Source organism: Triturus cristatus, chromosome 3_1, assembly GCF_964204655.1.
Source record: "Triturus cristatus chromosome 3_1, aTriCri1.1, whole genome shotgun sequence".
Lineage (NCBI taxonomy): Eukaryota > Metazoa > Chordata > Amphibia > Caudata > Salamandridae > Triturus > Triturus cristatus.
This window is the reverse complement of record NC_140583.1, coordinates 612,998,845-613,023,399: the sequence shown is the minus strand read 5'-3', so window position 1 is coordinate 613,023,399 and position 24,555 is coordinate 612,998,845. Positions and strand designations below refer to the sequence as shown.

The 24,555-nt window shown below is 47.1% G+C and overlaps 1 protein-coding gene across 2 annotated transcripts in view; it reads right to left on the bottom strand.

Moving 5' to 3' along the window:
- Positions 1–24,555, bottom strand: part of LRRK1 (leucine rich repeat kinase 1) — an 800,699-nt gene that overhangs the window by 72,482 nt on the left and 703,662 nt on the right. For both annotated transcript variants that reach the window (XM_085644543.1, XM_085644544.1), the window contains exon 32: positions 13,243–14,090. In XM_085644543.1, the coding sequence (XP_085500669.1) occupies positions 13,243–14,090 (848 nt within the window). The remainder of the gene's footprint in view (positions 1–13,242; positions 14,091–24,555) is intronic.

Sequence of the window (24,555 nt, the reverse complement as noted above, 5' to 3'; positions counted from 1 at the left end):
GAACATTTTGTAAGGGGACACAGCCCCTTTTTATACACCAAATCCCTTTGTCTGGGTTCAGGGTGAGGGGAAAAACCAGTCGCAGCTGGTTGGGGAGCACCCTTGATGTGCTCAGCCCCTCACTCTATTCACTGGCAGGGCTAGGGTCGTCAGTCGCACCACAGGGGGCGGAGCCAGCAGTGTGTGGGGAAAACCCTGCCCTATTCAGGTCCAAGGTGCACTCCTCCCCAGCCATCAGCATGCTAATCTCCCACTCACCACTGGGGCAGACCCAACCAGACTCCTGGAGCCAGGCTCACCAGCCAGCTCCAGCCAATCACACGCCAGACGCACTGCACACAGAAGTGCCCACTTCTAGAAGTGGCACTTCCACACTAGGTACATGCACGCCGCACACACCATCGCGCAGCATTCACTCCCACGAGTCCGCACATACCAAACTCGGGCCTGCACACCCCACACCTCAGGAACTACTAGGGACACATACATTCCCCATGCATTCCTATGGGAGGGCAGGCCTATCTCACCACATGCACTCAGAGCACGCACGCACTTTACCCTGGGACACAGGGAAAGTGCGCAGGAACCAAACAAATCACCACACCAAGTCACCAATAAAAAGCAAAAAGTTCAGGGGTGAACCTGCCAGAAGGGCCAAGTCCAACACAACCCCCTTCCAGCCAAAACGCAGGGCAGACCAATCACCACCGTGATGGTCTTCCCTGCTTGGGGCGATAGAACACGGACGCAGGCCCGCACTGCAGGGACACTCTCCGGTTCTACGCCATTCTCAATCAACATGGTTCCATCTGAAAAAAAAAACAACCGCAAAGAACTCAGGCCCAACTAGGCTACCCCACTGGTACTACCTAGTTGTCCACGGCCAGGACCAGGCCCTAGGCCACCCAGATACCACTGGTCCTTGCCAAACCCAGAGTGGGGGGTAGTAACCCCTGGCATACAAGCCATTCTCCACTCTCCCTCTCAGTGTAGTTCCCAACTACCACTGATCCTTCAACCTAGGGTCCGCACCCTCAGGCTGACCAGAGGTCACGGGCAAGAATGCCCCACCCTACCTCTACTTCTGGGGTTCCGCACCCTCCTAGGGAAGCACCCACCAGAACACAACTCTCCCACCAGTTTAGGACCTCTCTCCACCAACTGGTCTACCACCTGGGATCCAAGGGGTCAGAGGCGAGGACTCCCTCCCTCTGCACCTCCTTCCACTGTAGAGCAGGGTCTCTTCACCTAAGATGAGCCCCACCTGCCCTCAGGACTACAGCTGCCCTTACGTCCAGATCCGGAAACACCGACTACTGGCTCCCCAACCGAGGGACGTACCCTTTGGTCAGATGCCTGGCGAACCAGGACTTAACGAGGGTGACACATAACTCATGGGTCGTGTGACAGTCTGCCTGGCGCTGATCTCACTACCTCCTGTCCATCTGACAGTGCGTGCAGACCCCCCAGGACAGAAGTGGCGACACCACGGTCACTCAGTGGCGACACAGCCCTCCCGGCTGGTCCCTGACCTACTGGTTCCCACTGGGGAATCCCTCCCCCTCTCACCCCTCCCTCTGGACTTCCGCACCCTCCCAACTGGAGCGGTACCGCCAGACACCAGGACTACTGGAGGTCTGATTACAGACGCTCCACGTCCTCTAGACACTGGGAGATCCTCCTCAAGTGACCTATTGGTACAGCCTAGGCCCCCGACCTGATGTTCCCTAAAGAAACCATCCAGGCCCTGACACTGGGTTTCGGGCACCTGGAGACACGCAGTCCCACCCACTCCTTCTCCGCAGAGACAGGCCGTGAGCCCCTACACCGAGACCTAGCTGGGCTACTCTGAACCTCTTCCACCACGCTGGGCTGGAAGACACCTCAGCCACTACTTTTGGAATCACTCCCCAATGCAAGCTCCCTATCCCAGAGAACTCACACCCAATCAACCAGCAAGCTCCTTATTTCAGAGAACTCACACCAAAGAATTCAGCAAGCTCCTTATTTCAGAGAACTCACACCATTCATCCACACACACACCCCCCAGACTAGTAAGACAGTTTCTACCGCCCCTGATTTCTCAACCTGACCACCACGTGACACAGGTACTATTACTCTGGGAACTGGGAATGGGACATTCACATTCATCCAGCGCATTACACATTCATCCCCAAACCCCTCCCAAGACTGGTAAGACAGTTTCTACCGCCCCTGATTTCTCAACCTGACCACCACGCGACACAGGTACCACTACCCCTGGAACTGGGAATGGGAATACATGCACTGGACACACATCTGCTGCCACCACTGGATCCCACCCTCTGGTGAATCCAGAAAACACAATGCACTAAGGGGGATGATCTACCCTCCCGAGCTAGGGACACCTAACTCACAGTGCACAAGAACACATTTCCAAAGAAATGACATTTAAAAGCAACCTTAGAACAATAATCCCTATACCATGTGATTTATCTAAATGCAGAGTTTTGTAGTGCGGCCAGTTGCTGCTGCGGTACAGCGCAAACGCAAGTCCAAATCCCACCGCTGATCACCAATGTTAGAAATGGGATTTCTGGTTGGCTAAGGCTTGCGCCAAAGTCAGGCAGAAACCACCACTCTAGTCAGGGCAAGGAAGTTACACGCCAAAGATAACCCCTGCTCACCCCCTTGGTAGCTTGGCACGAGCAGACAGGCTTATCCCTGAGGCGATGTGTAAAGCGTTTGCGCGCGCACCCAGCAACAACACCCAAGGCCCACCACAAAGGAAACTCCACACAAGGTATTCTATAAAAATAACCTTTGTATTATACACAACACATTAGATAAAAACACACACTCTACAATGTGCCAACAGGCACGGGCAGAATTTACAAGGGATTATATGTACAGGGGACAGGGCCACATGGACCACTGTCAGGAATTAGCACTCTTAGAACATAACACAAATTACCAAGTGTACATGTAGAACATAACCAGTATCCACTGGCGCAATAATGACCTCAGCGTCATCACACTAGCATCAGGTATAAAACCTATCCTGCATCTATCACAGGGGCATAAATCACATTATGCAATTCTCGCAAGTCTAACGCCTTAGACCTAGCCACCTAAGTATACTTACAATAGGGGCGTACATAACACAGGGAAGTACATTCTCCCTACCATCAACCTAAACAAGGTAAAACAACCTCCTAGGCAGAACTAACCACATTTAGAGGTACACAACACAGGGTGCGCAAAACATACTATACACCGTACATTTCCTAGCACCCAAAAGCATATTAGAGTCCAGGTTGCGCCAGAACCTAAACGTAGCAGCTGCCCACTACTTGCTGGGCAGCTGGGGACAAGCACAGGGCCTAAACGCTGCAGCTGGCACTAAGTGCTGCGCAGCTGGGGAAGGCAAATAGGAGGCACGGGCTCTCACTGGCCCCTGAACACATTGTCCGAAACGCTGGAGCCACCTGGCTCAGAAAATCAACATGTCCCCCATGGAGCACACGGGCTCCTGAAATCAATATGCGCCCAACGTGGGAGCCATCTCTGGGCTCTGAACCAATAATTTTGCCTCCGTCACTTTGGAGCGCACTAGCGCTCTTAACACAAACAATGCGGGGGACGTTGGAGCCCTCTAGGCTCTATAACCAATTTTGCCCGTCTCGTTGGAGCCCCATGGGCTCGAAAGTACACCTGCCCAGCCTCGGAGGAGCCTCTGGCTCTGGCGATACTAGCCCCTCTATATTGGAGCCCCGCAGGCTCTAAAACTAAACATGATGGCCCCTTTGTTGGGGCGGCCCGCTGCTAAACGGGGCCGCCCAGGAAGTCGGCACCGGCACTGGTGCCTCTCTCTATCCCTCCTTTAGAGCCCAAACTCACCGGCTCTGATGCAGGGCTCGTCTCTTCACCCGCGGTGGGGGCAGGCACCGGCAATGTGCCTCGAGCCCCCTCCGCCTTCTGTCTGCATTCGGCGCTGCCTGCGGGGCTCTCCCTAAGCCATGGGAGCCCCGCACAGGCAGGCGCCATCTCCCGGTCTCCTGGGCAGCTTCTCCGGCGGCGGCGGCGTGCGCGGGACTTCCTCTGTAAAACCGGAAGTCCCGCCCGCCGCCAGGCACATTCTCGCCTGACTTCCGTTTTTGGCCGCGACTCGGGCCGCAGCGGTGATCTTCAAGACAGTTAAGTCGCGGGGTGGGCACCCGCGACGTAAGAGAAATAAACGGGGTGGGCACCCGCAACATAAATATAGAAATTAAGAAGGCGGCCATGACGCGGGGTGGGCACCCGCAACGTCACTATAGAACGGCCATGACGCGGGGTGGGCACCCGCGATCTAGAATCACCATAAAGCGGAGTAGGCTCCCGCTAGATGAAACAGCGCCACAGCGGGGTGGGCACCCGCAAAGGAATATATAAAGCGGGGTGGCACCCGCAAATTAAAATATAATGCGGGGTGGGCTCCCGCTCGGCAGCCATGACGGGGGAATCCCTCAGGCAATAGGCAGCAGCATGCTGCAGAGCTCCAGTTCTCCGTCAGGAGCCCGATTTCAGCGCTCCCAGGCGCTAGAAGGCTTAAAGGACCAGCAAAATGGTCCAAGAGGTCCTGAAGGCATCCAGGGGGCAAAGCAGGGCCCAGGGGCCAGCACACAGGGTCCTCCAGCAGGGAGGTGGACCCCATGGCGGTCCCTCCTGGGCCCCACCAGCAGCGAGCCCCCCTCTGTCAGGATCCAAGGGAGAACCAGCAATAAAGCGCTCACCAGGCGCTAGAGGTACAGTCCTCCAATATCCAGGACATCCAGGGGCTGGGCAGGGCCCAGGGAGGCAAGCCTTCCCCCTGGGCCCCAGCAGCAGCACGCCCCTGGTAGATTCAAGACAGAACAAGAACATTTTGTAAGGGGACACAGCCCCTTTTTATACACCAAATCCCTTTGTCTGGGTTCAGGGTGAGGGGGAAAACCGGTCGCAGCTGGTTGGGGAGCACCCTTGATGTGCTCAGCCCCTCACTCTATTCACTGGCAGGGCTAGGGTCGTCAGTCGCACCACAGGGGGCGGAGCCAGCAGTGTGTGGGGAAAACCCTGCCCTATTCAGGTCCAAGGTGCACTCCTCCCCAGCCATCAGCATGCTAATCTCCCACTCACCACTGGGGCAGACCCAACCAGACTCCTGGAGCCAGGCTCACCAGCCAGCTCCAGCCAATCACACGCCAGACGCACTGCACACAGAAGTGCCCACTTCTAGAAGTGGCACTTCCACACTAGGTACATGCACGCCGCACACATCATCGCGCAGCATTCACTCCCACGAGTCCGCACATACCAAACTCGGGCCTGCACACCCCACACCTCAGGAACTACTAGGGACACATACATTCCCCATGCATTCCTATGGGAGGGCAGGCCTATCTCACCACATGCACTCAGAGCACGCACGCACTTTACCCTGGGACACAGGGAAAGTGCGCAGGAACCAAACAAATCACCACACCAAGTCACCAATAAAAAGCAAAAAGTTCAGGGGTGAACCTGCCAGAAGGGCCAAGTCCAACAAGACCTTTAACAATGTGTGCATGAAGAGATGATGCAAGGTCTATCCACTTCAATTTCCCTTCAACGGCTGTAAAAAAAGACAGAAAATAATACTCTGTGGAACTTTTAAATACTTAAATCGAAAGAAGAATATAAATCTGTTAATCCTATTGCTTGCTAAAGTAATGCACCTCTAATAATGTATCCGTTTGGTAAAAATGTGTGACTGGTTGCAAGGATGGAGCACTCAACAGCAGAGGTCTCAAGTCTCACTCATTGCGACTGAGTCTCACACATTGGTTGAGCTTATACACCTAGCAATCATGGCTTAATGGCTAAAACATAAGCTTGAAGTGTGATTCTATCCAGAACTCTATGATGGGCCGAGCAGCTCAGTCTCTGAAGGATTCACAAAGCAATCCTATTAGTAAGGACCCCCCTTACAGGCATCTTACATTTACAAGAAGAGCCCATTTGGACACATCAGAATGCTACTCCACTATGCTTGTAAGCCATGATTTTGATATTTTGTTAGTTGGGAGTTATTTTCCTTATTTTATATTTATTTTGCTATCATTGCCAGTTTACAGATGTCATTTCTTGCACTGCCAAAGATGTGAAAGATTTTCTGACATCACTTCCTTTGATGTATTCAAGTGGGCTAATTAGATCTCACCCCTAAGAACGCTCAAAACTTCAAAGTTCTGTAATAATAATGTATCAATCAACCCATATTTTTTTTTGGGCTCAACTTAGCATTACAGGGACAGACCATCAAGGATATAGCAGCATAGATTTGCGAATTTATCGGCTCAAAAACATAAAATTAGTGGCACAAAAATTAAAATTTTGCAGCATTATTGCGGCACTTTATTTTACTTGTAATCATTCCTTTTCAGCCTTAAATCAATGTAAACTGATTTAGCAGAGTATTTAATTTTGAAATGTGCATTATAAACTGTCTGAGTGCGTTTTTTTTGCTATATTCTCTTTAGTGGTAACATTCTGTAGCATAGGTAAGCCAAGCGCAATAGCACAGGGAGAACCCAGAGACACCCCTGGCCATGGAGACGTCAGTGACACCCCTTACCATAGAGATGTGAGAGACACCCCTGACCATGGAGATGTGAGAGACACCCCTGACCATGGAGATGTGAGAGACACCCCTGACCATGGAGATGTGAGAGACACCCCTGACCATGGAGATGTGAGAGACACCCCTGACCATGGAGATGTGAGAGACACCCCTGACCATGGAGATGTGAGAGACACCCCTGACCATGGAGATGTGAGAGACACCCCTGACCATGGAGATGTGAGAGACACCCCTGACCATGGAGAAGTGGGTCGGTTTTGACGAAGCTCGCAGATGCTGTGCTAACATTTTTAAGTACCAACATCACTTAAACTACCGACATTAGCTTAACTCTGAAATGCCTCAAAAGGCAAAATGTTTGGAAGCGCAAATGTCACTCAAACAGCAGGCATCGACTAGGAGATGGTCCAACAAGCAAACACCACTGAAAACACATTTGTGCGTACAGCCAATAAGAACTACCCATTTTTTTTACTATATGCCGAGAGACCATTTTTCGCGGCCATAATGGGAAATATTGTGGCCATCGCACTCCTTAGCTGATTTCGCGGTAAATTCGTGAATCGCAAAATGCTGGAGGGTTTACCTAAAGGAAGACACCTCACAAGTTTCCCAGGTGCGTACGTGTAGCAGCTCCCACTGTCCAGAGTTGTACTAATGATGCCAGGATCTGAAGTCCTATTTTATGATTGGTTTATATATATATATTACCTACTGGCGGTCGCCAGTAGGTAGTTATAGTTAGAACCTAGTTTCCATAGGAAATGCGTTTTTTGAATTGCTAATAACTTTAGCGCCGTTTGACGAATCTTCGCAAAATTCTTTAAAAAAAAAAAAGGTCTATCCAGGTCAGCTCCTATCCTGAAAGTTTGGGGGTGATTCATCAAGCGGGGGCTGAGAAAAAAGGGGGGTCCCAAAAAGTGTGCTATGTTAATTTCCATAGGAAACTTTAGCCAAGCCTACAGCCCGAACTTCTGAACAGAATTACACCAAATTTGGCAAAAAGGTAGCGCTTGGTTCAGAAAGCGACCTTTTAATTAAATGGTGTAAATCAGTTCAGCAGTTGCTGAGCAATTCAAAAATTAAAAGTTGCGATATCTATGGCCGTGGTGGGTTCGCAAACCCTCCCGACCACGAGCTTCATTCTAATTGGCTGCCAACACTCCAAACCAGGAAGTGTTGGCAGCCATCTTGTGACTCGGTAGAACTGAGTCACAAGAAAAAAGTGAAACAAAGGTTGGGGGATTAAGTCACCTTGTATCCTGAGGGTCCCTGGAGGCCAACTAGCCCATCAGGTACCTTCAGTAAGCGCAACAGAGTTGCGTTGCAGAGAGGTGTAAAAAAGGGGCGTGGACTCGGACCACCTCTCTGCAACGCAGCTCTGTAGTGCTTACTGGAGGTACCTGGTGGGCTAGTTCGACCCAAGAGACCCTCAGGAATCAAGGGGAATTAATCCCCCCAACTTAAAACGCGCCACGGGGCGTGTTTGCACACTTGTCACACCAGGCCCAACCCCTTCCCTTCACCCCTGTGCAAACAGGCCCTCTGGCACGTTGTAAATTGGGGGATTAAGTCCCCTTGATTCCTGAGGGTCTCTTGGGTCGAACTAGCCCCCCAGGTACCTCCAGTAAGCGCCACAGAGCAGCGTTGCAGAGAGGTGTAAAAAGGGGCATGGCCTTGAACCACCTCTCTGCAACGCAGCTCTGTGGCGCTTACTGGAGGTACCTGGTGGGCTAGTTGGCCCCCAGGGACCCTCAGGATTCAAGGGGAATTAATCCCCAACTTAAAACCCGCCAGAGGGCACGTTTGCACAGTGGTGAAGTGAGGGGTCGGGCCTGATGTGACATGTGTGTGCTTATTCAATCACTCTGTCAAAACCCATGCACTCTCCTTGCAGTAGTCTAATCATCCAATCAGTACTCATGCACTCATGCAATGACCCATGCACTAACTCACGCACTGCTACAATACCCTGAGCACTACCCATGCAGTCCAGCCATCGCCCTGTCACTACCCATGCACTCCTCCAATCACCCAGCGAGCACCATGTACTTATCTAATCACTGTGCCAAAACACAAGCACTTATAAATTCACCATGCACTCTCCTCGCAGTACTCTAATCATCCAGTCACTACCCATGGACTCATGCAATGACCCAGGCACTCACACATGCACTGCTACAATCCCCTGAGCACTACTGATGCAGTCCAGCCATCTCCTTGTCTCATCCAGTCACTACCCATGTACTCATGCAATGACCCAGGCACTAACCCATGCACTGATACAATCCCCTGAGCACTACTGATGCAGTCCAGCCATCTCCTTGTCACTACACATCACCACAGCCAGTTCCATGTCCTTATCTATTCACTGCGCCAAAACCCAAGTACTTATAAATTCACCATGCACTCTCCTTGCAATAGTCTAATCATCCAGTCAGTACCCATGCACTCATGCAATGACCAATGCACTAACTCATGCACTGATACAATACCCTGAGCACTACCCATGCAGTCCAACCTTCACCCCGTCACTACTCATGCACTCATCCAATCACCCAGCGAGCACCATGTACTTATCCAATCACTCCGCCAAAACCCAAGCACTTATAAATTCACCATGCACTCTCCTCGCAGTACTCTAATCATCCAGTCACTACCCATGTACTCATGCAATGACCCAGGCACTAACTCATGGCATATACAGAGGAGGTCATGCTAATCACAGGGGTACCCCAACGCATAGTGTTCCCTAGTGTATGTAGGTGTTTTCACTGTATTTTAAGTGTCTTTTAGCTTAGCACTGGCTCTAGGCCTGGTTAGTCAGTCAGTTACCACCAGTACCCGTCAGCAAAAAGTTGGGGGCATAGGAGGACTTTCTGCTTCTCTGATGGTTCTTTCTGCACATCTCTTGCTTTTTCCTGCACCTTTCTTCATCTTTCTGGACTTCTGTTGCCTCTTTCTGTATTTGTCTTGCTTCTTTCTGCGCTTTTCGTCCTCTTTCTTCACATGTCCTACCTTTGTAGGCATAGTTAGAAATGAGCATTTAAAAAACCATGGAAATTCACTGAAAAAACCATAGGTTTCAGGGATGTTATAGTTAGAAATTAGCATTTAAAAAACCTTTGAAATTTACTGAAAACACCATAGGTTTCAGGGACGTTATAGTTAGAAATTAACATTTACAAAACCTTAGAAATCCACTAAAAAAACCCACAGGTTTCAGGGACGTTATAGTTAGTTGGACATTTCACTCATACAAAACCAGAGAAATTTGGCCGTTATAGTTAGTTCAGCTAACTATAACTCGCGCCCCCGCAATGCACTGCTGATGACGTCACATATTACATCATTCATGACATGGTCAGTGACATCACTGATGACATCTCAAATCACATCACTGATGACATAAACCTCGTGATAATCTGATGCACCTCCTCATACATTAATATAACCTTTGATACACCCACTCTAAATTACAGACTACCATTTTCGAAACCATAGACACACCAATACCAGTTAGTACATACCCACTCACCAATTCCTAGGTCTACACGCACATCCACTCATTCACCCATACAGTCACTCATACATGCAGTCAACCATCAATACGGCATTATCATATGCACTCATATATCTATACAAACACACACACCGCCACTCATCCAGAGTAACTCACACACCTAGTCAGTCATGCAAAGAATCAATCACTCCCATTTACTCACCTATACAGTTATACACACACCACATCACTTATTCAAACATATACTAACACATACTTACACTATTATACAATAACTAATACAAGTACACACTGATCCATACAGCCACTCTCACAATCACTCACTCTCACATATAGTCATTTATACACACCAACACTCACATATACTGCCTTTCACTTATGCAGTTACTCACACGTGTACCACTGAGGCATCCATTCACTCACCAACACACCCATACATACACTCACCCACCCATACAGCCCTTCACAGACACACTCTTGAACCCATACACCCAGTGAATCATCCACTCACACATCTATGCACAGAGTCACTCCCCCCACCCACCCACACACACAGACACTCAGGCACCCATACAGATACTCAGACAACCAATCAATAACCCATATAGATCCTCATTTAGCTACTCACCAACCCATGCAACCGCTTACACACCAACTGACAAACTAAACTGTGTGAATGTCTGTATCAGTCACTTACCCATGCATTCAGTAAGACACATTTAATCACTCACTTATACAGTCAGTCACGCACCTACTAAATCATCCATCCATACATTTATACACCCACTCATTCTTCAATACTCCTTAGCATATATATAAAACATATTTAAGCTTTATAGAAACACACAGTCACTGGATGATGTCATCAGTGATGTCATTTGAGATGTCATCAGTTATGTCACTGACCAGGTCATGAATGATGTAATATGTGACGTCATCAGCAGTGCATTGCGGGGGCATGAGTTATATTTACCTGAACTAACTATAACGGACGAATTTCTCTGGTTTTGTACAAGTGAAATGTCCAACTAACTATAACGTCCCTGAAAGCTGTGGCTTTTTCAGTGAATTTCTACGTTTTTTTAAATGCTAATTTCTAACTATAACGTCCCTGAAACCTATGGTTTTTTCAGTGAATATATATATATATATATATATATATATATATATATATATATATATATATATATATATATATATATATACATACATACATACATACATACATACATACATACATACATACACACACACACAACTATAAATCCCAAATGCAGTACAAATACCTGACTGGCTGTGGTAGTCATGCCTGAATCTAGAAAATATAAAAGCACGTCTGGGTCAGTTGTTCTTTTGCTTTCACAATATTCCTGCAAATTCTAAACAATTACACTTAAATAAAGATGGAAAGTTTTACTTTCCTATAAACTATTCACCATTCTGAGTCTGCCGCTACATTCCATTTATTTAGCGTGAAAAAAATACTAGTTGAAATGCATTTTATTTATAATGTAGTAGTTTCTTTGTGTCTAAATAATAACTCTCCATTACACGTTTTCCTTTTTCAAGAAAGTGCACACTAGCTTAAAATAATAAGCCACAAATTTGGTCCAAAACGTGTAGAAAACCTAATTTCTCTGTAGTATCAGTTTCACATTCTACATTTTTTTAGTCTTCAGACTTGGAAAACACATGCAAACAGATGCTGCCCCCCTCCCCGAACCACTCTGCTGCAAAAAGACACAAAATAGAAGCAGTGCTTGACCTGTGCCGCTAGGACGTGATGTGAAAAAGTAAGCATTCCTCTGTGATGATTCAAGGCCTCCTCCCTGCCCCCCTCCCATTCACATTCTCACAGCCTGGGATATCTGAGGAACACAGGTGTTCACATGTCCTGTTATGTACAGGTCTCAAACTCTTCAGCACAGACGACACGCCTGAGAAATACCTGCAAAGGAGAGACATGTCTTGTAATACTTCTTCCTAATGAGGGCCTGCTCCTCCCCTTCTTTCACCTCACCTTCCCTTTGGACCCTTTTTTTTGTATGGTGACAACATATCCTTAGACATCACGTACTCGTGCTGAAAGTACGTATACTTGTTAGTAGTTATTTACTGTAATGTAGCAGCAAGCTGCTATTACGGCTGTCCAGCCGCATGTAATGACGTTTGTGCGTACAGCAAATAGCAACTCACCATTTTTTTTGCGATCTGCCGGGAGACCATTTTTCGCATGCCATAATGTAAATATTGCAGCCATTGCGCTCCTTAGCCAATTTCACAGAAATTTCGTGAATTGCGAAATGCTGGACGGTCTGCTTATCCTTTAACAATGTGTGTATTCTGAACGCAATTTGAATGTTTCTTATAGTTCCTCAGTAACACTTGATTTTTACTGAGTATTGGTTAATAGTGGCAGACTGCAAACGGAATCACTTCTAGGTAGTCTCACTATCATGGACGTCATTAAGGGATCACTGGGAGATCTCACCAAAGACCCCTCGCTTGCGCCTTACGACTTCTGGAACTGCGTTTGCGATGTCTGGCCTCAGAGGTGCCAAAATAAGTGCCAGGACCACAGGGACAGCTCGCCTCTATGGATGTCGGCTGGGGCTCCACTTTCCTTGTTTTTTTGTCCATTCATTTTATTACGCAAATAGTGAATACTATTATATTATTCACTAACAGTGTAATAAAAAATGAAGTAAGCAAAACATGTTTTTTTAAATGTATGTTGTGTGCATGCTTGCAGGTGAGGGTGTGTTTATGAGAGAGAGTATGCGTGTGAATGTGAGTATGTGCAAGCATGCGTGTAAGTGAACGTAAGGGTCAAATGGCGTGTGATGTCACTTCCGCAACACCTGGTCTTTTGGTGAACTGACTTTCATGCTCACTATTTGTAGAAAAGGGAACCAACGTAAATGGAAGAAAGGGATTTTTGTGCATCACTAATTTGGCCATTGGAGAACCTGGATTGGTGCTCAGTTCTGGTTTCACAGTACCCAACCATATAGTCTCACTACACACAACAAGGCATAAACACTCATATGTTTTCCCACTTACAAACTCAGTAAAATACTTGTTGTACAGGGTGGCTTACCTGGGAATCCAGAGTAGGTCTTTTACAGCAAGGATCTTTGTGGCTTGTAAATAAAGCATATTCTCAGCGGTTGGCATTTCGCTGCTTTCTGGCATGACAGGACCAAGATTCAGTTCCAGGGCAGGTTCCTCACAGTCTGTGGAAAAGGGTATACTAGACGAGCTAACCGGCGAACTTAACAGACTGGAAGATGAGGGTGTAATTCTATTGGGTGTAGGGGAGGAGTATGAAGATAATGAAACGTAGTCCGTAAGTGAGTCTTGATGGTTTAATAGCTGAGTGCCACCTTCTTCGCTAAAGATAATAGTCATGTCTGCTGAACCATTTGTGTCCAACACTTTCCTGTTGGGTGAACCTAAAGAGAGGCGTTCAGGAATTACTTCAGGGGACAACTGTATCGTAAACACCCCTCTCAAGGGACTACCATCTCCACAGCAGTATCGCGCACAGAGCTGGTACGTTGCCACATGAAACATAACCAACGAGTTTGTTTGATCATCAAGGCACCAAATGAACTCATCACCGTCACAACCCAAACTGCAGACGATCGACTTAATGGAAGAAGGTGCGCTAAAAGGCTCTATTCGTTTCGTTATCTCTATCATTAGGCAATCTATGATGAGGATGCCTGGCCCATTGCTGTACCAAACTTCAGAAGTGCTTGTAGTGACTTGCATGGCATGTACAGGGTAAGGGTTCTGTCTGGGATCATCATCCGCAATCTTGAATGCAGACTTGTTGGCTGTGTGAGAACAAATGTAGGAACCGCTGTCAACTGGAATTCCCTGTGCTACTGTGAACACAGCAACAAGTCCATCAGCCAGGCCGGCAAACACCAAGAGACTGTTCTGTAGGAAGACAATACATCAAGTCAACTACCAGTTCCTTGGCACAAATTAAAGTCTTACCTCCTTAGTACAACACTCCATAGAACCGCAACTGCACTTTAACTAATCCAACATAGAATTGGTCACCTCCAGTCAAAATTAGTTAGCTATAATATTATTTTCATCGTAATTCTCACCTTTAAGAGCAAGGCACCGGTCTAAGAGTTAATAATATGTACCTTTAAAAAATGAATTCCATATCCAGCCTAATATAGTAGTGAAAAATACTGATCTACCACTGTCGCAACAGTGATTCTTAAAATAATTTTGAAAGGGTACACAGTTACAAAGATCCCACAAATCACCCAATTACTGCACTGTTTCTCGTTAAAAATTGATTTTAACTTTAGGTCTCCTTCCAATTATGAAGTAATGAGCGACCAGTAAGAATGTTCCTCTGCATCTTCAAAGGTTGGGACTTAGTCATTTATTAAGCCCTCTGATGGATTGGGAAATGATCCCACCGCTCCCCAAATAAGATGCTACCTCGGAGGCCAACATCTTCTAGTTTGGCTTTTAGGTAGGAATTGCAAGGCTACCAGGTGATACTTGACTTCAATTATCTGGCCTCATGGAACCCTTGTTGGCTAGAGCATGCTGTCTTAAAGCACTAGAGAATTTTGAGCTTCGAAGCATAAGTTTGAAGATAAAAATCAGTGACAGAGACAGGTTTTTAGGTCAGGGAACAACTCTTCGAAGGGCATCATAGTCAAACAAGAATGCTGAATTTGCAAAAAGAGGGAGGGGCAGCACTAGGGAGTGGGTGTGAAAGAAAGGGCAGCAGTGAAGAGTGGTGGGGATACATTTTCAGTACAAACTGCACACGGAGAGCAAGCCTGAATTCCTCAAGAGGTTTTCAGGAGAGGGCATACTCTCAAAATTTATTTTTTATAATTGGACCAAATAGTGCATTTTAGAATCTAACTTGTACTCAAATTTGCTAAAAATCGATAGGCTCTGAATAGGCACTCATGAACTAGAGCAGTACGTACATTGTGAGACAAGCAAGCCTGACCCACTCCAGGGGTGTTTGGGGTTCTTTCTCCCCCAAAAAAGTGTGGCGAAAGTGTTTATTTTCAACACAATTTCATTACAACGTCCCTAAAAAATATGAGTGATAGAGTAATTTAAGAAAATGGGTATGTCATTTTGCATAGTCTGTTTTTAAAACATGTATAGCATTGTCTTCCACTACTACAATCCACATCCTTAAATGTTCCATTCTCCACCTTCGACATTGATTGCAAGTCATACTTTCTCACTGATAATCTATTAGAGAGGGGAAGTGTGAAAAAAATGAAATGTTACACAAAACTCTCACTCTAACGCTGCAGACAGCAGTAATACGAAGATCTTAAAGAGACATATTTCAGATATATACTACAAACCATACGGGCTTGAGACTCAAACAGTAGTAATCATAATATCATAAACATCTTAATCAATATAGATACTGAAATGCTTCCATCGGTCATGTAAAAAATTGGACAGCATGAAGGGAAAATTCAGCAAAAGTTTTTCTGAACCCAGCATTAATTGCAATCATTGTGTCCTCAAACATCGGCTTGTCAGTTTCTGAAATCATATACACTTATTTACCAAATACATTTTTTTTAATCTGGGCCAAACAATTCAAATAAAAAAAAAAAAAGCCATATTTTGTCATAAGCTTTTTATTTTTCAGTAAATGCCATTTGAACACCAGACAACATTGTTTAACACATGGAAAGATTTTGCCTTACATGAATATGTATCACCATTACATGAAACAATGTCTATAATAAACAATAATGCTACAAATCCCCACAGTTATGCAAGAGCTAGCATTATAACAGGACTGTGCACAATACTGCCATGGATCCCTACCACTAGTATGTCATGGCCAGTCTTCAATCAGGGATGAGCACCAAAGCATCATGGATGACCACAATACACCCAGAACTACCATCATTATGCCAGGAGTATTATCCTACCAATGTTGGGGGCTATCTTTGCCCAGGCCTAGCTGTCCCATGCTGCTGCAAAACTCTGCTTCCTACTCATTTTTCGAAGTGCTTCCTCATGCTTTTGCGACTTTTTTTTATACTTCTTTCTCCTTCATACCCCCAGTTTTTCCGAGTGGTTATCTGACTTTTGCCTATTTTGTTTTACTGTTTTTGCCTTCCTTCCCCTTTTTCGGAGTGCTTTTCCCTCGTTTTGTAATGCTTTCTCCTTCCTTTCCCCCTGTTTTTCCGAGTGCTCTTCCTGCTTTAGCATCAGTTTTTACTGCTTTCTCATTCCTTTCCCACTTGTTTTTCTGGGTGCTTTTCCTACTTTTTTGCCTAATTTTTTACATCTTTCTCCTTCCTTTCCCCACGTTTTTCTGAGGGCCTTTCCTGCTTTCTCCTTCCTTAACGCCTGTTTTCCTGAGTGCTTTTCCTTCATTTTTTTACTGTTTTCGCTTTCTTTTCCCGCTTATTTTTCTTAGTGCTTTTCCTGCTTTTGCCTAATTTTTTGTAATGCTTTCTCAATTTTTCTGAGTGTTTCTGCTTTTGCCTAGTTTTTTTTACTATTTTCTCCTTCCTTTCCTCCATTTTTGCGAGGGCTTTTTCCATTTTTAAAAAAAATTATTCCTCCTTCCTCCCCCCCCCCGTTTTTCTGAGTGCCTTTCCTGCTTTTGCCTCTTTTTTTAACTGCTTTCACCTTCCTTTCCCCCTATTTTTCAGAGTGCTGTTCCTGCTTTTGCCTAATTTTTTCCTGCTTTCTCCTTCTTTTCCCTATGTTGTCCTGAATGTCTTTCCTGCTTTTGCATCTTTTTTTATTGCTTTCTCCTTCCTTCCCCCTTGATTTATTTAGGGCATTTCCTGCTTTTGCCTCATTTTTTTTTACTGCTATCTTCTTTCTCTCCCCCTTTTTCTGAGTACTTTCTAGTGCTTTTGCCTCATTTTTTACTTTTTTCACCTTTCTCTCCCCCTTTTTTCTGAGTGTTTTCTCCTGCTTTTGCCTCGTTTTTCAGTTTTTTCTGCAAAGCACCTAGCAATTCCAGCACTTCGAGACCCTCACGGGTGATTTGCCTCGCTTTATAAATCCTGATTGATTAATGCCATAAATGTCCACAATATGGCAAAAAGTCTAATAATTTTGACATGGCCAACATTAAGGGTGGGCACCAACGTGTCATGGATCCCCACACTAGGCCAAGAATTAACACAATTACACAAGGGCAAGCACTATGTCATGGATGGCCAGCTACTGTTCCATGAAGGCCCAGAATATTCAAAATATTACCACCGTCATGTCAGGGTGCCAATTTTGTGCAAGGGTGGGAAGGATGGGGAGTGGCAGGAATAGAGAATGTTACAGAGTTGGAGACGGTGATAGGGATAAGGAGGGCGACCAGAACTGGACATGTGACAGGTACTGGGAGTTTGGAGTGTGAGAGAGGCTGGAGTGAGACAGGTGTGGATGATAAAAGGGATTGGACAGGCAACAGGGACTGGGAAAACAGCCCTTGGAGTGTGACAGAGATGGGAAGAGTCTCAGGGACTGGGAGTGAAACAGGTACGGGAATGGGACAGGGCTTGGGAGTGCTACACGTATTGGGAGTGTGATGACCGGGCTGGGGAAGATGACAGGCACTGGAGTGTGACAGGTAAGGGGAGTGTGACAAGGAATTGGAGGGTGAAAGGGACTGAGTGGGTGAAAATGAACAGGAGAACAACAGGGATAGGAAGGCTGAAGGAGAAGATGAGAAATCAGGAGGTTGATTGGCAAAAGGAGTGTGACAGGGATGGATAGTGTGACACACATAGGCAAGGTGACAGGAATGTGGAAGGTGACAAGGATGAGGCTGTGACAGGGATGGGCATGGTGACAGGCATGGGGATGGTGACTGGGATACAAGCGCAATATATAAAAAACAATGGTTCACTCTCGACTCATTCAAAGCATAGCAACTTGGTGGATGCAACCGCTATTTACAGAGAATACATAAAACAAAAGTTGTATACAAACATTTGATGACCTGGCTAGAACCCATGAACCATTCACATCAATTGTTAGTTAATGCAATCTATATACAAAATCTCACAAATAAAATCCACAATAAGTAAATGTGATAAAGTGCTCATAAACGTGAAAGGGTGCCAATGTGAAAAGAGCATCAGAATAAAAGACGTAGGACTCTTGACTCCTTAAGTGTCTTACCCAGAAATAATTTGGAAATGGGCATATTAAACATTTTCTAACTTACTTCCCCAGCTGGAAGCACGCTGAGATCAACGCCCTACTCAAAAAACCCAAGGCGGACCCGAGGGACCTCAAGAACCTCCGGCCCATCTCCCTGCTCCCGTTCCCAGCTAAGGTCATAGAGAAGATCATCAACAGACAGCTAACCCGATACCTCGAAGAAAACAGCATCCTGGACCCATCCCAGTCAGGGTTCCGAAGCAATTACAGCACAGAGACCGCCCTCATCACGGCCACGACGATATCAGGACCCTGCTGGACAATGGCGAGACCGCAGCCCTCATCCTGCTGGACCTCTCCGCCGCCTTCGACACGGTCTGCCACCGCACTCTACGCGCACACCTCCATGAATGGACCACCTTCTTCCTCTCTGGCAGAACACAGAGAGTCCGCCTCCCCCATTCCGATCCGAAGCCTCCGAGATCATCTGCGGCGTACCCCAGGGCTCATCCCTCAGCCCGACACTGTTCAACATCTACATGGCCCCGCTCGCACGCATAGCCCGACAGCACGACCTCAACATAATTTCCTACGCCGAGGACACTCAACGGATTCTCTACCTCACCAAGGACCCCTCACCGCCAAACCCACCCTCCACAAAGGCATGGAGGCCGTCGCCGATTGGATGAAGAGCAGCCGACTAAAGCTGAACACTGACAAGACGCAGTTCCTCAACCTCGGCTCCAACCCATCAGCCTGGGACGACTTCTGGTGGCCGACGGCACTGGGGGCGGCCCAGACACCCACCGACCACGCACACAACTTAGGAGTCATATTCGACCTAATGCTCTCCATGACCAAGCAAGTCAACGCCGTCTCCTCCTCCTGCTTCAACACCCTCCGCATGCTCCGCAGGATCTACAGGTGGATCCCGAAAGATACAAGAAGAACAGTCACCCAGGCCCTCGTCAGCAGCAGACTAGACTACGGAAATGCCCTCTAAGCAGGAGCCCCGTCCAAGCTCATCAAACGACTATAACGCATTCAAAACGCCTCTGCACGCCTCATCCTCGACATACCACGCCACGGCCACATCACCCCCCACCTAAGAAGCCTGCACTGGCTCCCAGTCGACAGGAGAATCTCCTTCAAACTCCTCATCCACACACACAAGGCACTCCACAAGACCGGCCCAGCCTACCTCGACAGATGACTCCTCTTCTACGTCCCTAACCGCCAGCTCCGCTATGCCGACCTCTCTCTCGTCACTGTCCCGTGCATCCGAAGAACAACCACCGGCGGCAGATCCTTCTCCCACCTCGCCGCCAAGACCTGGAACACCCTTCCACTGAGCCTACGACAGACCCAGGACCTGCTGACCTTCAGGAGACTACTCAAGACCTGGCTGTTCGACTAGTAGCGTCTCCCCCCCCCCCCCTTTTTTCTCCCCCCAGCACCTTGAGACCCTCATGGGTAAGTAGTGCGCTCTACAAATTCTGTGATTGATTGATTGATACTTGCTTTAAAATCATTTAGGAACCGTTTAGACAGCTCTAAATACTTCTGACATGTTTCCATCTTGGATTTCTTGCTTAAAGTTTGATTTTCAAAGGAGAAAAATACCTAAGTATGAGGGTTCTGATTTTTTTTAACCTGACTGGTCATGAAAATCCCAGCCAGGTGGTTAAAATGCTAGTCAGATGGCAATCCTAGCCTCAAGTGATGCTCAAAGATAAATTATTTTTGTTTTAAAAACATAATTTGTGCAGTACGATTATTCGTAAAATATTCACACATGGTGCAGATAGAACATACTTTTTGTGAGGGCTCTGGCTGGCATCAGCAAGGGACAGAAACTCTGGGGTGAAGAGATGAAGGAGAAAGGGTGGCAAAAACAATTACCCTTCCTTTATTGACTCCCAATATTCTGGAGACATCTAAAAAACACAGGCCAGAACTAAGGCTCTGCAGACAAACAAGTTTTGAAAACCCAACCACACTGTTGCAGTGAGAAATACATACTTTCCTTCATTTAACTAAAGACTTTTTAAAATTAAAACATATTCCTTTCTTTTTTGGTGTGCACACTTCCTGTTTGTCAGCGCACTACAAAGTGGGAAGATGGGCAGGCAGATAGGCATACATCTGAGAGGAACATTACGCACTGGTAGTGCATACGGGAAATATCCATTAATACACGGACATTTGTTAGCGTACCATTACTACGCAAGCGATGTAACAACGCGTCGCCTTTAGTACGCGAGCTGTTACTTCGCATGCGTTGTACAACGCAGGCGTAGAGGGCGGGTGCCACTTTTGGAGGTCGTCACGGCGGCCATTTGCTCAGAGGGTCTGCTGCTGGTGCTTTTCTGGGTCTGCCGCTGGTGCTTTACCGGGTCTGCTGCTGGTGCTGCTTTTCCAGGTGCAGGCGAGGACGTAGGAAGCCCACGACGGAGGAAGCCGGAGGAAGCAGGAAGGAGGAGAAGATTGGAACCACGCGTGGTAAGAGGTAAGTGGGGCTGTGTAGGGTCGTGTAGGGTTGTGTACTTGTGTAGGGTTGTGTACTTGTGTTTGTGTAGTGTAGAGTAGTGTCAGGTGTCGTGCAGGGTAGTGTACCTGTGTTTGTCTGGTGTAGAGTAGGGGACAGGACTGGATCTAGGGTCAGGGTCGTGCTGGGGGTAGTGTTTAGGGTAGTGTTGTGGGGTTAGTGTAGTGTAGGGTAGTGTTTTAGGGTTTAGGGTAGTGTCGGGGGTTGTGCAGAGTAGTGTATTTGGGTGTAGGGTAGTGTAGGGGGTCGTGAAGGGTATTGTTTGGGAGTAGGGACAGGACTGGGGGTAGGGGCAGGGTCGTGCTGGGGGTAGTGTTTTAGGGTTTAGGGTAGTGTTGTGGTGTTAGTGTAGTGTAGGGTAGTGGTTTAGGGTAGTGTCGGGGGTTGTGCAGAGTAGTGTTTTAGGGTTTAGGGTAGTGTCGGGGGTTGTGCAGGGTAGTGTTTGAGAGTAGGGACAGGACTGGGGCTAAGGGCAGGGTCGTGCTGGGGGTAGTGTTTTAGTGTTTAGGGTAGTGTTGTAGTACTGTAGTTTACTGTTTTAGTGTTTAGTGTAGTGTCGGGGGGTTGTGATCGGTAGTGAATGAGTGTAGGGAACGGAGTAGGGGAATGTGTATGTTAGTGCAGGGGTAGTGATTTAGGGTAGTGTAGTGGTGTTTCAGTAGTGTAGTGTTTTGGTAGTGTTTTAGATGTGTAGGGTAGTGTATTTTCTATAGTGTTGTGTTTTTAACATTTTTTTTTAAATATGACATGTTATTCTGCATACCATTTTTATTACTAGGCAAGTTTTTACTTCGCATACATTAACACTCTTAATGTAATGGTATGCAAAGTAAAAACTTGCGTAGTAATGGTTATTGCGAAGTAATAACTGCGTAGTAATAGCATGCGAAGTAATGGCATGCGAAATAACGTCTCATATTCAGTGCATACCAACATCAACTCCCATTCTCTATCACACCCACTGACTCACCTACAGATAGTCAAAATACCTGCTCTTCAGTCTGCAAATAGTCCAGAAAACTCCAGCAAAATGTGTATTCAGAATTAATTTTTGGGACTACATCTCTCTGAAATCACGACACTGACTGTCTTATTGATTAAGTGCATTATTACACTTCATCGCACTCAGTATCCTTGGGTCACTTGCTCCTCGTGTAAGTCTGGGTTTAATGGGATAACTTAAAGGAAAGCAAGGCAGTGAAGAGATTTACTAAATTGAGATATGTGGCAATGCTTTTTTAGCCTGAAGATCAATTGGAGAGCTGTGATTTGTGCACGCTGGAGCTTGCTGATAAAGTTCATGGAGAGTCCAGCATAAATAAGGCCTATTTCCAATATCCCACACTGAAGCCTCCGCTACTGCTTGCTTACCCCAAAGAAATGGCATTTGCCTAGGTAGCAATATCAACTGCTCCTCATTGAGCTTATTTGGGGAGAGAGGGCTATTTTAGTATTGATCAGAAATACACTGGCGCTTAGTTAGACCCTAGAGGGGTTAGGAAGGATAAGAACATCAATGCTGTCAGAGTCTGGAAGTATGGGATGATGGTCAAGGATAGAGCTAAGCTGATGTTCAGTGCCTGTGACAAACTGGAGTTCTTACCTTCGGTAACGATGTATCTGGTAGAGATGATTCTAGCCGCAGATTCCTTAACGTAGACTTATCCCCAGACGTGATACTGGACCCGGAAAACTTTCTTGCCCAGCATCTCTGCGCGCCGGGGAGGGGGACACCACGCAACTCCGCCCGGACGTCTTCCGCGGGCTTGACGTCAGCGAGGTCACATAAGCCCCACCCCGGCACGCTGATATCCGTTTGCTTCGGAGAACTTTTCCGCCCAACAACGCAGAGCCATCACAACAAAACTGAGAAGAGCATGGGAACAGTGTGCGAAAAAACCAGAGAAACAAAACAGAGAGAAACAAAAGGTGAGGAACAGCATCAGTTGGCACCAAGGTACCAGAAGGCTATAGCAGCAAAGCCAGAGCAGGGAAAGAGCAGAGCACCACTCTGTGGAACAACTGTGAAAGACCAGGCAATAGCACCAGTTGGCACTAAAGTACCAGAAGGCCATAGCAGTGAAGCCATGGCAGGGAAAGCGCAGAGCACCACTCAGAGGAACCACCGTGCAAGCCAAGGCGATAGCCATCCTGGAGGCACAAGCACGTGAAAGCGCCGTAACAGAAAGAGTCTGCCACCACAAACCACACAGCAAAAGAATCCCCAACGTAGAAGACCGCAAGGGGATCAGAAACTCTAACAACAGAGGGAAAAAGAGCAAACGTAGGCCCCTACACTGGAGAGAAACCAGCTGGAGGGATGCAAAGGCACGCAGAAACCAACCAACCCTGTATCAAAAGAAAAAGGGGAGGGGGAACAATCAAGCAGAACCGGACAACCTGACCGGAAGAAAACGAAGAGGACACCCACAGAATACAAGCCACCCAGAGGGAGGAGAGTGCAGAAAACCAAGCTGAGGGTCCTTGCAGAATGGGGAGGAAGGGCGGGTCGTAAAGGAATCTGCGGCTAGAATCGTCTCTACCAGATACATTGTTACGGAAGGTAAGTAACTTGTACATCTGATAGAGACTACTAGCCGCAGATTCCTTAACGTAGAATAGATACCCTAGCCATATCCAGAAGGGAGGAGGGCCTGTGAGAGAGACTCCCCACCAGGAAAGACACAGCAGGGGACATGTCACAGGGACAAGAAGGGAAGGCCAGGATATCCTAAGCCCAACCAAGGGAGAAGCGCCCAACACCCCGTAGGGGCAGACAGCGCCCGCAAAGCCTCAAGGAACAGAAGAACCACCTCAAACCCCAGGGAGAAGAGGTAGAACCGGAGGCAGGGCCCACCGTAAGAAACACACACACAGTGATAGGAAACAGCTGAACACTCCTCTGCTGCATGCAGCGGACAAGGCAGGAACGGCTATACCGCCAATAGCGCAGGCGTAAGAAGAAAGGCACAGTCGCACAAAGCCCCAGCGGAACCAGAGGCAAGGGCACAAGGGAACACATCAAAGGCCACAACAGTGGACCAGAACAAGCAGGCCTGCATAGCCAGCAGCAGGCAACACCATGGAGCAGCACACCCTAAACAAGCCAGACGCAAGCCGAAGGCCGAGGCCAGGACACCCCCCAAAGGAGGGGCCTGTCCACAAGAGCACACACTGACCCACAAAAGAAGTGGAACCAGGCGAGAAAGAGAGAGAGAGAGAGAGAGAGAGAGAGAGAGAAAGAAAGAGAAAGAAAGAGAGAGGGAGAGAGAGAAAGAAAAAGAGAGAGAGAGAGAGAGAGAGAGAGAGAGAGAGAGAGAGAGAGAGAGAAAGAGAAAAAGAAAGAGAGAGAGAGAGAAAGAGAGGGAGAGAGAGAAAAAGAGAGAGAGAGAGAGAAAGAAAAAGAGAGAGAGAGAAAGAAAAAGAGAGAAAGAGAAAGAGAGAGAGAGAAAAAGAGAGAGAGAGAGAGAGAGAGAGAGAGAGAAAAAGAAAGAGAGAGAGAGAGAAAGAGAGGGAGAGAGAGAAAAAGAGAGAGAGAGAGAGAAAGAAAAAGAGAGAAAGAGAAAGAGAGAGAGAGAGAGAGAGAGAAAAAGAGAGAGAGAGAGAGAGAGAGAGAGAGAGAGAGAGAGAGAGAGAGAGGGAGAAAGAGAGAGAAAGAGAAAGAGAGAGAAAGAGGAGAGAGAAAGAGAGAGAGAGAGAAAGAGAGAGAGA